We start from the raw sequence: 15451 nt of genomic DNA, 5'->3' as shown, positions 1-15451 counted from the left end.
TGCCCTCTTTATTACAGCCCTTACAAGATTTTCTCCAATATGCAAAAACAAGATGCCCCCCGGTCCTTTTTTGCTATGTAATTCACATGTTTCACTTTGAGAAACTAGAATGCAGAAAGAACGACCACAAACACACTCTACCTTTCTTTCCTGTTAAGTAGCAAAGGGAAGGCACTGAATGCAGTAAACTGAATTTCTCTGTGGTTTTCCACCCCAGAGAAATTCTGTATAACAAGGCTGTTCAAGTCTGTAGACCTGAGAACGAACAGCAGACATGGGTCGATCGCATAAGTCCTGCAGAACCAATGATTGTGGCCCCAGGACAGAGGAAATGTCTCATCCCCAGGATAAGACTTGAGGAAAGAAGGCCCGACAAAGGCACTGGCTATAAAACTCTCCAGGGTAAAGTGGAAAACACTGAGGATAAGCATGGAAGGGCAGCAAGCAGTCTGATGACAAAGAACTAACAGTCCAAACATCCTTTCTTTAAAAGAACCATTTGCATATAACTGTGTGAGGAGGTACTAACCTTGTTTCCTACAAACACTTATTACTCAATGACTTGGCCAAGGAAATGAAGGTGTGTCCCACTAAGGGACTTGAAACAAATTATAAGAGACTCCAAGAACCCCACCTGAAAGCCAAACTTAGCTGCAAGTATTTTTGTTGTTGTTGTTGTTATTGTTGCTGAAAGAAAGGAAGAAATCAGGTACCAGAGAAACCACGAGTACATAACACATCGGAAGGAAGCTGCTCATGTCCTCTCTTATCCCTTTAGCTGTGCCAGGTGGAATGAGAATGAAAAGTTGTTCCCTCCCTGCCACAGTCTCTCTTTGGCCTCTAACTGAGGTCTTAGAGGCTGAAATACAAAAGAGATCCCATCCTCTGGGTTAAATCTACAATTGTAATAAAAGATATAATTCAAAGCTTGAAAATAAAAACACTAAGGAATCATGGGGTACAGAATCTAAAGTGTGTAGTGAGCAGAGTGAACATTTTTAGAAAGGTGATGTGCACAGAATGACTTTGTTTACTTATTTGTATAAAAAAAATAATGGCGTCACAATAGAGCATTTCTTATTTTTAAGTTCAGGGTACAAATTTTTATTAGTATGCTTTTTGCAGTACATAACAAATTACATTCATCTTGGGGAATTGTGCATAGCAACTTAATCATTTTCACTTCCCTTTCTCCTTCCTGTCCATTTCCCTCATCCCCAGATCCCTTTCCCATTTCTTTTCAGGAATTAACTTACTCTCAGCTGCCCCTTCCCTCTGTTTATTAAACTTTAACAAATGGGGAACAGGAGACTCAAAGAAGAAAGGATTAGAGGCAGAGCTTGAGAGCGAACCCAACTTGACTGAACTTATCACACTGCCAGTAGGGCAAGTCCTTTATTTATAGATTTTGAGGGCACCTTCTAACTTCTACCAGGGATCTATTTAACCTCTATTTATATCAAAAATGACAGAAATTAAGCTGTCAAAGGATATCAACACACAGGACATTTTATCAAAATACAGTCATGTACCACACTATGATGGAACACAAATATGACAGTGGTCCGTATGATTATAATGGAGCTGAAACATTCTTAGTGCCCAGTGACATCATGGTGCCATGGTGTGATGGATTACAAGAGTTTGTGGTAATGCTGGGGTAAAAAGACCTACTGTGCTGTCAGACATATAAAATTATGGCACAAGCACTTATGTACATTATATGATACTTGATACTCACAATGAACCACTGTGGTTTATGCATTTACAACATTATACATTCATCATCATTTTAAGGTGTGACTCATTAAAAATAAGTTTCTAGGGCCGGGGATTTAGCTCAGTGGTTCCGCCGCCTGCCTTGCAAGCGCAAGGACCCGAGTACGATCCCCAGTACCAAAAAAAAAAGTTTCTAGGCAGCTTCATATTTCCCAAGTTCACTGGCCCTCCTGGTTGCATGAAGAAGCCACAGCAAGTGACTTACACCACCTAAGTTTGTGTAAATACATTCTGATGCTCGAACAATAAGGAAGGCACATAAAGGTCGTAACCCCACCATTAACTGATGAGTGACTTTACTTAGATCAGGCACACTTCTGATCCATTGCAAGTCCTGATGAAGCCAGACCCTCACTTATCCTGACTTCTACTATAGACACAGATATTGATTAGAAATTGGCCAGGGAGGCAGCAGGCCGGGATCTTAGACTCAAGTACTGGATGTCCATATTCCATCAAAACTGTACCACTTCTGAGCTCGAAATAAAAGGAAATAACCCAGGAGGACTAAGGAGTCACTGTTCAGCCATATGTCATCTTCTCACTTCTAATACATACTTGAGAATGGGTTAGAGTGTATGCAATACAGTACAGAAAATAAACTGACTAGAAAGCAGAGACTAGTCGCTCCAGCCAGCTCTAGCACGGAACTCAAGTATTCTCTTGAGCATATTCCCACAAGCTTGTTGCATCTCTATTTTCTGTTTGTTTAATGAAGAAACACTGTATAACTTCACAGCAGTAGGTTAGTGTAAAGACTAAGAGATAAGGGATCAAGTCTAGTTTGCCAAGGTTTGGGCCTTACGTCTCCCTTGTCTATCTACAATTCCCTTCACACTACTGCAAATCTCTAAATAGCTTAATTGGACATTTCAAACACAATGAAATTTTCAACTCTTTTAAAAAAGAATAAAGACAAAAAGTCTTGAAAATTTTCCCTTTTCTCAGGGATATAAATTAATCCTGGATTTTAGTGGCATTTCAAGTACATTCATCATTACAAGGTGTGGTCATGAATGAATATAGCTAGATAATTTTTGCTTAGCCTGCATTATGCTTTTCTTTTCTCTAAGGAAAAAAAAACTTAATTCCACTAAGTGAGACATTGGGAAGTGCTGTTTCTGACTTGTAAATCTTTTGATGGGTGTATGAGTTCTCAGTGAAACTTTCATAATTTAATATTTGCCAACAATTGGAGTCACAGAGGTAGATAGACCACAATTTATAAGAATGGCAGAGAGTGATACAAGGCTTGGATATGATCAAAATATGTAATATACATGTATGGAAATGCCACAATGAAACCCAATAAAAAGAATAGCAGAATGAAAAGCAGTAGCAATTATAGTAGGCTCATGAGTGTCAGACAAGGGAAGTAGAATTACATGACTCAACATCACACTGTTTTCTAGTCTCCTTTGGCCCTATTTTTAAACTTAGTTCCAAAATACTCTTTAGTGGTTATCTTAGCCAACACTGAATTGAGAAACTGGGGCAGTACAGACGTTGTTGGCCAAAAAGCTGAGATAGTCCTGTCATACTAACTTCTTTGTTTTATGATAGAAACAAGTCTCAGAGAAAATTATCCTAGCAGATCTTTAGAAAAGACAAAAACCAAAAGCTTTTGTTGAACCAAGGTACCTCATTTTAGTTGACAGTGGAAAACACTGAGTTAATAAAATGATTGCTTACAGAGGGTGCAAAATAAGTAGATGTGGCTACATCAAAGGTTTTATTCACATTTTAAGATCTCTTAAGCAAATTTTTTTTTAATCGTACTGGGAATTGAAGTTGGGACTTTTATATTGAGCTACATCCTCAGTGCTTTTTACTTTGAGACATGGTCTCAAAAAGTTGCCCAGACTAGGTTAAACTTGAGAATGGGATTACAGGTATGGTCACCATGCCTGGCTTATTTGAGCAGATTTCTCTGTGTCCTGAACACTGAGCATGACCCAGCTGTGTGATACAGGGAGAATGATCTGAGCATCTGGTGACCATGGGATCACCTTATAGCCTCATTATTATTATTATTATTTTTTTTGGTACCGGGGGTTGAACTCGGGTCCTTGTGCTTGCGCAGCAGGCAGCGAAACCACTGAGCTAAATAACCGGCAATCCTCATTATTTTTGAAGAGCAAATTAGTACCAGTGTAGCAATCACTTCAGTACATCTTTTAGGACTCCAAGTAATGCAGTTGGATTTTAGGGGAAAAAAATAATATTTACTTTTCAATAAAATGGGTGTTTTAAACATTGTTTTTATTTTCTCTTTCATTAACAGTATATTTTTGAACTGTATGTTTTGGAGATGATTTACACTTTCCTAATAAGGTAAGTTAGTATTTCCTATAAAATGGAGTATCATTTTATAGAATGTTCTCTCAAATGGAAGGTAAATAACATCAGAAATACAGTACTAACTAGGAGCTTATTTTTATAGTTTGTGTTTCTGTTCCAGATGGAAGGGGAAAAATGCATATGAACTTGATCCAACTCCAGGTACAGACACAGCTACACAGACATGTGAGCACAACCCCCAAAGTGAGAAGCTGCAACATAATGAGATGCATTCCATCAAAATGCCCATTTTATCTAAAGTGTAAAAATAATAAAAAGAATTGCTTGGAAATACTGCTCATCTCTAGCCATTAAATGTGCTTAGCTTTAACTTCTGCCTCATAACAGCTGAACATGACGGCAATTTTCCATAACAACATGCATTTCAGATGATTCACTGCTGAATTCAACATATATTCTTTTTACTATAATGAAAAAAGTAGAATGTAAGTCTGCCTGCAGAGAAACACTGATAATCCAACAGTGATAATGGGGGAGATATATATAGAGATATAGATATATAAATAGATATAGATATAGATATAGATATAGATATTCTATTTGGGGAGAACTTGCAGAGGAATAGTGCTACCTGAAACTTCTAAAAACTTGAGAGAGAAAATTTCCCATCTTTTTTCATAAATGAAGTAATTATAAAGACAATTTAAGCTCATCCCATGTAATCTCTCTGAACTTATTTACCTCTCCTTATAAGTAGAGGAACTCAGTAGAGAATATTAGTATTTTACTTCTCTATTTAGCATACATAAATGTAGTTATACTGAGTTAAATAGTCTCCCTGATAAGTTCATGTCCATCTAGAACCTATGAATGAGGCCTTATTTGGAAAGAGAATTTTTGCAAATGAATCAAGCTGAGATGGGGTCATACTGGACTAGCATGGGCTTTAATCCAATGACTGATGTCCTAGTAAGAGGAAGGACATTTGGACAGACACACACACAGAACAGGCCAGGTGAAGACACAAGCAGAGAACAGAGTGACGCCAAGACAGCTGCCAGAAGGTGAGGACAGGTTCATGAGGCTATTTCTCCCTCAGAGCTGTCAGGCAGAGGAGTCTGGTTGTGCTAACACATGGCTTCAAACTGTAGCCTCTAGAAGTATGGGAGGATAAACTTCTGTTTTTATAGGTAATTCAATCCATGGAAATTTATTACAACAACCTTAGGAAACCAGTCAAGTCGTTATTCTCCTGACCTCCAAATTAATCATACAAATATTGATCCTATGCACATACGGCTAGGAAACTGCCCATTTCTCTTTTCTCAAATTGAAATAAAAGATATTTATAAAAGGAACACATGAATTTTAAGAATACGTAATATTCAAAGCAAGCATAATAGTCTCAATTCACATAGGAAGAAATGAAGGTGAAGGAAGAAGGTAATCATATTTTGGAAAAGATGAGCAAACTATAATACCCTCAAATCAGGTAGCAGCACATAATAGCCCTTTGCAAAGAATAGCTGTTCAATAAATGTTTAATAAATTAGTCAATTTCTAATTAAAATATATCAAAGATTACTAATGTTTATGCCTGTTAAGTCTTAGTAGTCACTGTTCTAAACAAGTCTACATGTCCAATTAATCTATAACTCTATTAACTCACAATTTTTATATTCAATGAATTAAATACATATAGCAAGAATCTGTTCACTTATTTGACAGGTATTTTTTAAATACTACCATAGGAAAGGACCTATATGGACAAACAGATGTGGCCCTTGCCTTATTAAAGCTTCAAAATTGGAAAGAAGAGATGGATATTATGCAAGGACTCACACTAAGGACTACATGGAATTGTAGAACAGGATGTCACAAGGACTCCTAATGGAAGCCAATCTCATCTGGGCTGGGGATAGTCTAGGGGTCCAGAGAAGGATCCCTTCAGAGAACTTACATTTGGGACTGGAGGATGAGTAGGAATTTAGCAAAAAGAACAAATCAGGCATAAGAGGTATTTGAAAAACTAAAAAAGTTTAGTGTAGAGCCAAGCTGGTGCCCCAGCCAGAGGCCTGGACTGACATGAGACTGCAAAGGGGAGCACTGTGAAATCACACCAGGCTTGGTGCAGCATAGAAGATGTAGAAGCTTTATTTCACCCAAGAGACCAAACAAGAATTTTTAAAATAGCAGCGTCAGGCAACAGACTAAAACCTACATCAATTTTATCTCCTACTAAAAACTGTAACTAAAACTACATTAAAGAGACTATTAAAAAAAAAGATATGAATCCACTCAGCAGCAACAAAGGTATGGAAGTTAAAACAGCTGATGAACAAGAAGTAACTAATTTAACATATTCAGCAAAGCCAAATAGAAGTCTTCAGCAGAAAGCTGAGAGCCAACCCAATTAATACACCAGAATCCTCAAAAGGTTCACAAGCTACTAAGACCAGCTGAGTCTGAAAATGAGGGTGAACAGGAGCTCATAAAATAAATGTGGGGATCTGTGTGGGAGCAGTCAGACCTCTGCATATTATCTTTGTGTCCACCACAGAAGTTCCAAGTATGATTTTAAAAGTGTTAAGAACGTGGAGATCTGTTTCAGCTCAGGTATGTTTCCTAGTCCTTCCTCTCTGTAGGAGCACCCAGCAGAAGGTATAGTATGTAGCAGACTCATGACAAGTTTCATGAACCATCAAAAAAAACTAAACCATCAGGAGAAACAACATTCTCAATCATTCTTATCAAACAAACAGTAAAATCAGACAGGCTATGTATTCTTTTGCTTCTTGGCAGGAAGTGAGGGGATGAAAAGGAGATTTTATATTATAGAGAAAAACAATAACCTGAAAAATTTTAAATCAGCCTCTTATAATATGGGTATTTATAAAGATGATCGTTTTAAAAAAAAAGTAAAATGAAACAGACATAAATTTAAACATTTGAAATGGAAATTGGCCCAGAAGGTAGCTCTACTAACAGTGACAAAAGATTTGACAGAGAATACTTTTTCAACTATTTATGCTTGAAAACAGAAGCCAAAGTGCTAAGAAGCAACAACTTACCTTAAATACTTCCATTGGAAGAGGAAACTCTGCGGCAGCAATAAGGTATTTTTCCAGAGCACATTTCCACTCAGAGGTCATCTTCAAAGGATAGATCTCTGTATCAACAGCAAACAACAGAAGAGTTTAAGGACTACAATGTTCTGCTGGGTGGTTCTTGAATTTTATCTTCCTTTACTTCCATAATACCCCAGCATTCTCAGGAATCATCAAATTTCAGACTCTGCCTGCCATAAATGGCCACCTGCTAAAGGGAGTTTCTGAAATTAAATAGCAATGTGGGATTCTGCTATCAGAAATGAAAAATAAACTTAATACAGTTCTTCCTCAGGGAACATCTGTATGCATTTTGTGAGAACTCTGTAAGTAATTTAATGGTATTAATCACATTAACAGAACCTTCAGTCATCGACAGCCCCAAATTCCACACATCACCCAAGGTGTACTAGGCACTGATGAAGAACTTATTATTTAAGTTTCTAAACTACAAACGACTCTTGTCTGGCATTTGGAATTATTACTACATATTTTTCACCAAATCTCTAAGCTCTCATATGCTAAAAATAGTCCTTATAAGTCAGAAAATTATTAAAGGACGGATTAAAATTTACCAACCAAGTTTCATATTTACACTTGAAATGTTGCTAACACACCACATGTTGCCCATATTTTTCCCCAGGCAGTGGTGGGGGGTGGGAGGGGAGATTTATGCACAGAGGTTACATAGTCTGAATGCAAAATTAAAAGGAAAAAAATGTTGAGCACTGTTTTTACCTATTGCTGAAAGTGCAGAGGAATTTTATGGCCTGATCTCAATAGATTTAAGACCTTATCAAAATAGGATTTGCAGAAGCACTCACTGAAAGTAGATATGTTTATACCTTCACTATATCAAGCCAGGCTACTTCAGACAGACAGTTAGGATATGACTGTGAATTTAAGCACAGTTAAAAGGCAACATTAAACCTTTGGGCTATATTTTTAATTTCTTGCATGTCTGCTTTTTTAGCACAAAGTCATATATTTGGATTCTCATAGCTTCTGAACTCACCTTGGGCTTTAAGCCCCTCTGTTTTAGCAGTTTATTTAGTCATTTCAAGACATAATTAAGGTGGGTGCAAAATGCTGCCAGAACAAGCCAAGTTATCAATGTGTTGCCTGCGGTCACTGTCCATGATACAAAGACACACAAAGAGTGGATTTTTGACAAAATGTCCTCTGGTTGTATATATTTTCTGTAACCCTTTCCAGCATTTTAAGTAGTCTTCTAACTCTGGAGAAAATTTTATTTTTTCCAATTTCGTATTCTATGTGAGAACAAAAAAAGATGTGGTTTTTCCTAGCAATTTCGAACAAATTTGGGGTTCTATATCAGAACAATAGATGTGGTTTTTCTTAGCCATATCTAACAAATTTGGGGACACAAACTAGGACTTCAATAAATGAATGAATGGCTCCTCTACAAGTAAGAATACTGAGGGAGACATACTGAGGGAGACCCTGCTTGTCACAAGGTCCCACAAACTAGGCAAGGCGTCAGTTCATGGAGCCCTATAAACTGCTCCATGGGGATGGGAAAGATACCCTGAAACTGCTGGTTCCAATTCAAGGCACAGCAGCAACTCAGAGAGCCCCAGTATACACCAAGGCAGTGGTTCAAAGAGAGACGTAGCGGGGAAACAGTGCCCAAGACACGAGTCCTCCCCGAGAAACACAAGCAAATCACTGTTCTGGCCAGTTGAGAATAGGCAGATGAGAAGCTCAATCTTGCTGTGGTAGGAAAAAAACCAACTCATGAGAAGTGACATGAACTTCCAAAGCCAAGACCAAAGAATGAATCTGAAGATACAAAGGGCAAAGAAAAAGGAAAAGCTCAGACTCAGGGAGGTTACACCCTTTGCTCTCTTGCTCCATAGTCCTGACCAGTTTCACCCTTGACTGTGATCTCTGAGTAAGGAAAGGAGATTCTGAGACAGGGAAGAGGGTGAAAGAGTGATCATAAAAAATACTCAAGGTCAAAAGGAATGACAACCGAGTGTGTCTTGGGTTAGATCCAAACTATCAGAACTCTGTGGAGGTTGCAAACCCCTCTGGGCTGCCAGGGCCTCCTGATCCCAGGCTCACACACACTGGCACTGGAGAACTGGCCTCCAAGTCATGTCTGCCAAGCTGGGTCCTCCATCCATTCAATGCCACCTCTCTCCCTCCATGGCACAGACAAAGGAATATGCACACTGGGGTCTAGTTGACTTCTGCCTCTGTCCTACAAGCTTAAGATTCTTTGCCTTCTTTCTGAGGCTATGAAACCCTATAGTGAAGTACAGCCCCATGGCAAGGCTTCCTTCTTTCTTGAAAAGGTGAAACTCAGTTGCAGATTTGTTAGTCTGCTCAGCCACCTGCAGAGGCTAAACACCTTGGAGAAGCAAGAAGCAGAGAACAATGCCCCCTGTGTGGTGTGCACTTTGGGAGACAGAGCCACTCTGGTTATGCCAGTAAGTTCATGGACAATAAACAGCTCCATTAAAAGGACAGAAAACATTTTCTATAGATGATTGTGTAGCAGGTGGTTCAATAGAGTACATCATTCCAACTTCTGTTTGTGAGGAAGTCACAAGCAATTAACATGTGTCCTTGTTCACCTGTAACTAGAAACCTACAAGAAAATGAGGCCATCTCCCTTCATGCAAGGATCTAGCAAGTTGTTCTGTAATAAGTGTTACAGAAGACAGGGATGCAGAACATAACCATAAATGAATAAATGATCACAAACGGAGGCCTTGAGGAGTGATCCTTTCTTTTGTGTGCCAAACTCCCACCACACCTCTGTTCTCTCCTTCTCCATTAGGCCTTATCAGTGAAGAGAGGCCACTGAATGGTTAAGATAGGAAACCTAGGAAAGTATTATGAACTGAATGCTTGTGCCCCACCTCAATCCATATGGAGGAGCCCTACCCCACAATGTGACAGTATTAGCAGAAGGTATCTGAAAGGTAACCAGAGTCAGGTTATGTGGCAAGGGTCCTCAAAGTGAGACTGGTGTGCCAATGAGAAAGGATGACAGAGCTCTCCCTCAGCCCACTATGTGAGGACACAGCCAGTAAGAGACTGTCTCCAGACCTGTGACAAAGTCCTCACTAGACCCAAACCACACCCTGAGCTCAGGGCTCCACCCTGTAGAACTTTGAGAAAATCAGTGCATTGTTGAAGCCACCCAGCCTGTGCTGTTTTATTATGGCAACCCAAGCAGACAAATACCAAACACACCAATTCTTTTTAGGCAGAGAAATAATTTATGCAGAAAGAATTTAAGTTAGATTCACAAATGTTCTGACTCTAGGAACAATTTAAAACTTTTTAAAAATATTGTAATGATCGAGAGAGGGATTTTGAATGAAAAAATTACAAAACACGCTAGAAATGGAGGGGACCTCAAAAAATTTCATTTCTTTAATGCTACAAGGACACATAAAAGTCTATCTTGCTTTCTGAACTTCTAGGGAAAGTAAGAAAGAAGGGCTCTTCAATGACCCCTGACTTCAATGAGCCACTAAAACTTCTTGAAATACCAAGGCTTGAGCATAACAATCTGATCAAGTTTGAATCTCTAGAAACTGCCAATTACTTGGTGCACCTTTTAACACTCAGAGCCCAGCAAATGAGAAATTATCCCTATTTTACAGAGTTCAATGGCTTCTTCCACTCTCTCCCATCTCAACTATCAGAATGCTGTGTCCCCTGCTTCGGGCCAGACATTGAAAGGCTCAAAAACTATACAGTCTCAGAAGTGGATCCTGCTGCTTGGGGTTAGGGTTAGGGTTAGGATTAGGTTTAGGTTTAGGGTTCCAATTCATGTACCTGGCGTTTGGAGAGTGGGTATGATTTTTAGGGTTAGGGTTCTTCTTTTGGTAAGTGTCATGGATAGTGCTAAAATAGAGGTACCTGAAAATGACTTAGGGTTAGGGTAGGGTGCGGGTTAGGGTTAGAGTTTGGTTTAGGGTGATAGATAGCATTGAAATTGAAATGCCTGTGTCTTCAAGTGTGGGTCGGAAAGTTAGTATTAGCATAAGTTCATGGTGAGGGTTAGGGATAATGTCGAATTTCAAGTACCTGAGTATTGGAATTTGGTCCTGGTGCTTAGGGTTAGGGTTAGGGTTAGGATTAGGTTTACGTTTAGGGTTCCAATTCATGTACCTGACCAGCACCTTCTCCTAGGGTTTCTGAAGAATAACTTCCCAGCTACTTCCTATCATTTGTTTCTATTATCCTCCTGGGTACTGAATAGTTGAGAAATATTGTGCCCTTTAAAAAGTAAAGAGGATTACTAAAACTGAAAGAAGAGTTAGGACTATTTCTAACAGTAGTGAGAGTATTAGTGGGGATGAAGAATGAAGAGTGTGTTGGGAGGGATCAGCTGGTACAGCCTCCTCTGAGTACACCCATGGCATCCACTATTAGCCCCTACCACTACCCTTCCATCCTGACTCTGCACCATCAGTTAATGGTGCACATTTTTCATCAATTAAATAGTGTTCAGGGCTAAGAAAATTAACCTAGAATTTTCTATGCAAGTCTAAAATTTTATTGCCATCTATATTTCAGTGAAGGAAATGGTGCTGCCACGTAAGTTGTACAAGTCACACTGGGATCTGAAATTAATTTACACAAATCCAAAGTATCAAGTTCCATTCCCATGTGTAAAAACCTAGGCAGTAATTGCCTTTCTTCCCAGGGGTGCTGTTTCACTGACTGAGGCAAGAGAATCCAGTTTTCATCTTGTAAGTACTCCATTTAAGGAACTAAAAGTCACATTTTGAGTGTCTTTTCACCTCTTATTTTATTCCTCCCAAACATAACCCTTCTTGCTGACAACTTAAATATTGGATAAGTGAGCTTTTGATGACAAATGCCTCTTTCAAAGTCATTAAGAAGCTGCATGAACTCTAGTAATATGAACTCCTGTCCGGAAAATTCTAAGACAAATAAGCACTATTTATTTCTATGCTTAAAAAACCATGAAATTATCTCGAGAGAGAGAGAACTCATACGGAAATATTCCCTACATTTCTACAGTTTCTACACTTTCCCTTCTGAGATCCAGGATTTCACAGGAAAAGAACATGACTGAAGACGTAAGAAGCTATGTGAAATGATTTGCTTTGCTATAAATTTTTCTCCAGGAAAGTATATATTTCTCCTACAATTTATAAAGCAATTAGACACTAAGCTGAGATTTATACACCCACCTTTTCCCACAAGGTAAATTTTTTCTGCCAATTTGTGAATCCCAAAGCAAACCCAAGCCCAGATCTTTTCTCACAATATGCCCAAGCCTTTTGTTTGTCAGCATCCAAAACTGCTCAGGGTATAAAAGGATTTCCTGGCTGCCTCTCAAAGTGTTGGCAACAACAATATATATGTAACATAATATCAGGTTATGTGGCTATATACCTGTCAGATTTAACACAGATACAAACACACAGGATCCAGAACCAGGAAGCTCTTTTCAATTAATGCTCTTGAGTGACATAAAAGGTATATATAACCTCTCACTTTCACATATTCAAGACTAACACTGGCAACTAATTTAGGAGGGAAATCTTCTTGCTTTTTTTTTTCTTTGGTACCAGGGATCAAACTTGGGACCTTGTGCTTGCGAGGTAGGCAGTGGAACCACTGAGCTAAATCCCTGGCCCCTCCTTGCTTTTAATAAAGCAAGGCAATAAGTATTTCCTCCAAATATACCTACAGAACTGACCAGAATGAAGATCAACAATTTCTGATAGAAAGGAGTATTTCTTTCTTGGTTTAGCATCTTTAATTCCATGAGAATCCAACAGCTTTGCTCTGAGGGTTCCCACCAAAAAGTCCATTAAGACCAGTACAGATCAGCAGAGTAAATGGGGTGTAATGGACACAAAACCTGGGGATCTGAACCGCAGCATCTGCTTTCTACCAGCCAGGGAAGTTTGGATGAGTAACTTAAGCCAGCCTCAATTTTATCTGCTGAAATGAAATTCACACCAAACACAGAGCACTTTTTTTTTTAAATCAAAACAAACAACATAGCAGATGTAAAATCACCTGGCATGTAGTGAACATTCAAGAATGGTTATTTTGTAAATACTGAAATTTTTGACTAGTTAGGTATGTCAAAAAGCATAATGCACTATTTTCTTCAATTAAGTCTAGGCAAAGTCACTTGACAGCACATCTGAAGCTATCTACAATGGATGGTGTTCTGGGTTGGGGTGGAGGTGGGGAGTCATGATGATCTCCTTAGTGCTACTTCCTGTCCAAATGGATCAGATAATGATAAGCATGGATTTAGATATTCAGATGGACAGATGAATGGATGGATAGGTAATTAGATGGATGAAAATAGAGATCCATGGATGGAAAGATGGGTTGATGTGAATGGATAGATATGTGAGTGGTTGGAAACGGTGAGTCTGCAGATGGGTAGGGAGAGAGTGAGAAACAGATAAATGGACAGATAGAGACTGTGGAATCTACTTGCAAGATTATCAAAATGCCTGAAAGGGGGAGAATATGTTCAAAGCCCAATCTACTGCATCTTTCCTTTGTGAACCAGTGATTCCAAAGAACTAAATCAACTTTCCTAAGGCTTCTAACATTACCTTCTCCTTTGAGAAAGCTGCTGATTAAAGTTTTGGATTTTATTCTCTACACAAAGTGTGCTGGAGTTAACAAGTTTAAAATTCACATGCTCAGTTGTAAGAGATACCACAGAGATAAGAAATTTTCCAGAGACACATCCAAGAAAATATCACCTCTTTTAGTTACATACTTCACAACAGTAAGACCTTTGGGCCTTACCTGAAGGAGGGTCCATTCTGTATTTATTCTCTTGACACCAACCAACTGGTCGAAGTCTGTAATCCAAGTAAAACAACCACTGGTCATAGGATTCAGTGTCCTCCAATCCCACATAGCGAAGGCGTAATCTTCCTCCAACATTTTCAATCACACTAACTATCCAGTACTGAAAAGGGTTCTGAGAATCCTGAAGTTCTATTAAGGAATCAACTGTAATGAGGTCTATAGGGCCTTTCCCTCGCAGAGGCTGTTTAAACAGAAGCAAAACTCCTTATTTTAAACTTTATTTTAAGGTTCTCATGGAAACAGATGACAGCAGAAGATAATATTTTTTTCACACCATCATCCAAGCTATTGGCAAACAGTCTGGTGTTTCCCACCACCCCCATCCTCCTCACAGCCATCAACCCCCCAACCCTCCCCTCTCCTCCTTCACACACATCAATGTACCCAACATTGTACCCAACAATAAAAATCACAAGTAAATAGAAAATAACAGTTTATGCTTCAAACAAATCACCCTTCCCAGGTAAACTTGCATTTGTTAAAAAAAAACAGTACACTTTTAAGAAGAATTATACCCAAATTTGCCTGGAGCTAGAAAACGTGGTAGCAAAAAGTCTCATTTTCAAATAAATAGATGTATCTAATACAGGACAATAGACTTAAACCATGACTCATCAATAGACCTTCATCTTATGATGGCCAATTCTCTAATAACCAAGAGTCTCTGGTAATTTGATTTGGTGAATCAAGTATGACCATGTGTAGATGAGATGTCTAATACACACTCACGATTATCGAAATTTGACTACTATGTAAAATTATTGCTACATTTAACCACTTAACTTGGTAATTGGCTTGGAAAGCACATAATTATTGACCCTCCTAAGGAACTTTCTTGGGGTATATTAACATATGAAAAGGGTGTTTGTTCAGCCACCCTTTTAGGCAAATGAATTTTTATAAATTAACATAATAAGACAATGTGTCCTTTTGAAAAGGTGAACAATCATCATTTTGGTTTGTTAACAGTTAAAATAGCAGCTATTGAAATAAACAAAATTGTCACAAAACAAAAGCTGTTAAGCGAGCATCAGCTGGTGGTAGTCTGAAGTATCAATTCTATTTCTGAGAAGGTTAAAACAATAATAATAGTAGTAATAATAATAATAATAATAACACTGTTAAAATCTGCACCTTAGGACTGGGGATTTAGCTCAGTGGCATACTGCCTGCCTCACAAGTGCAAGGTCCTGAGTTTGATTCCCAGTACAAATAAAAAATCTGCACCTTAGTCCCAGTTGGTCATTAAATTTTTCTCTTTTCAGAGACATTCTTAAGACATATTTGATAACTCAATACTTAACACTTAGTTATCACCTATTCAAAGTTATTCTACAAGACTTTTTTACAGTCACTAATACAGGAGATAGGCTTAAACATATAGGATAATGAGAAGG

The 15451-nt window shown here is 38.5% G+C and overlaps 1 protein-coding gene across 6 annotated transcripts in view; it reads right to left on the bottom strand.

Annotated features, from left to right (window-relative positions):
- Sfmbt2 (Scm like with four mbt domains 2) overlaps positions 1-15451 on the bottom strand; it is a 235580-nt gene that overhangs the window by 103673 nt on the left and 116456 nt on the right. For 3 of the 6 annotated variants that reach the window (XM_004854532.4, XM_087181970.1, XM_087181971.1), the window contains 2 exons: positions 13989-14235; positions 7152-7249 (listed from right to left, as the gene is read on the bottom strand). In XM_004854532.4, the coding sequence (XP_004854589.1) occupies positions 7152-7249; positions 13989-14235 (345 nt within the window). The remainder of the gene's footprint in view (positions 1-7151; positions 7250-13988; positions 14236-15451) is intronic. The other 3 variants (XM_087181973.1, XM_087181974.1, XM_087181972.1) reach the window with 1 other exon arrangement.

This window comes from Heterocephalus glaber, unplaced genomic scaffold, assembly GCF_053883595.1.
Source record: "Heterocephalus glaber isolate CG9 unplaced genomic scaffold, H.glaber_assembly_v1.0 deba00001472, whole genome shotgun sequence".
Classification (NCBI taxonomy): Eukaryota; Metazoa; Chordata; class Mammalia; order Rodentia; family Bathyergidae; genus Heterocephalus; species Heterocephalus glaber.
This window is presented reverse-complemented; position numbering and strand designations above follow the sequence as displayed.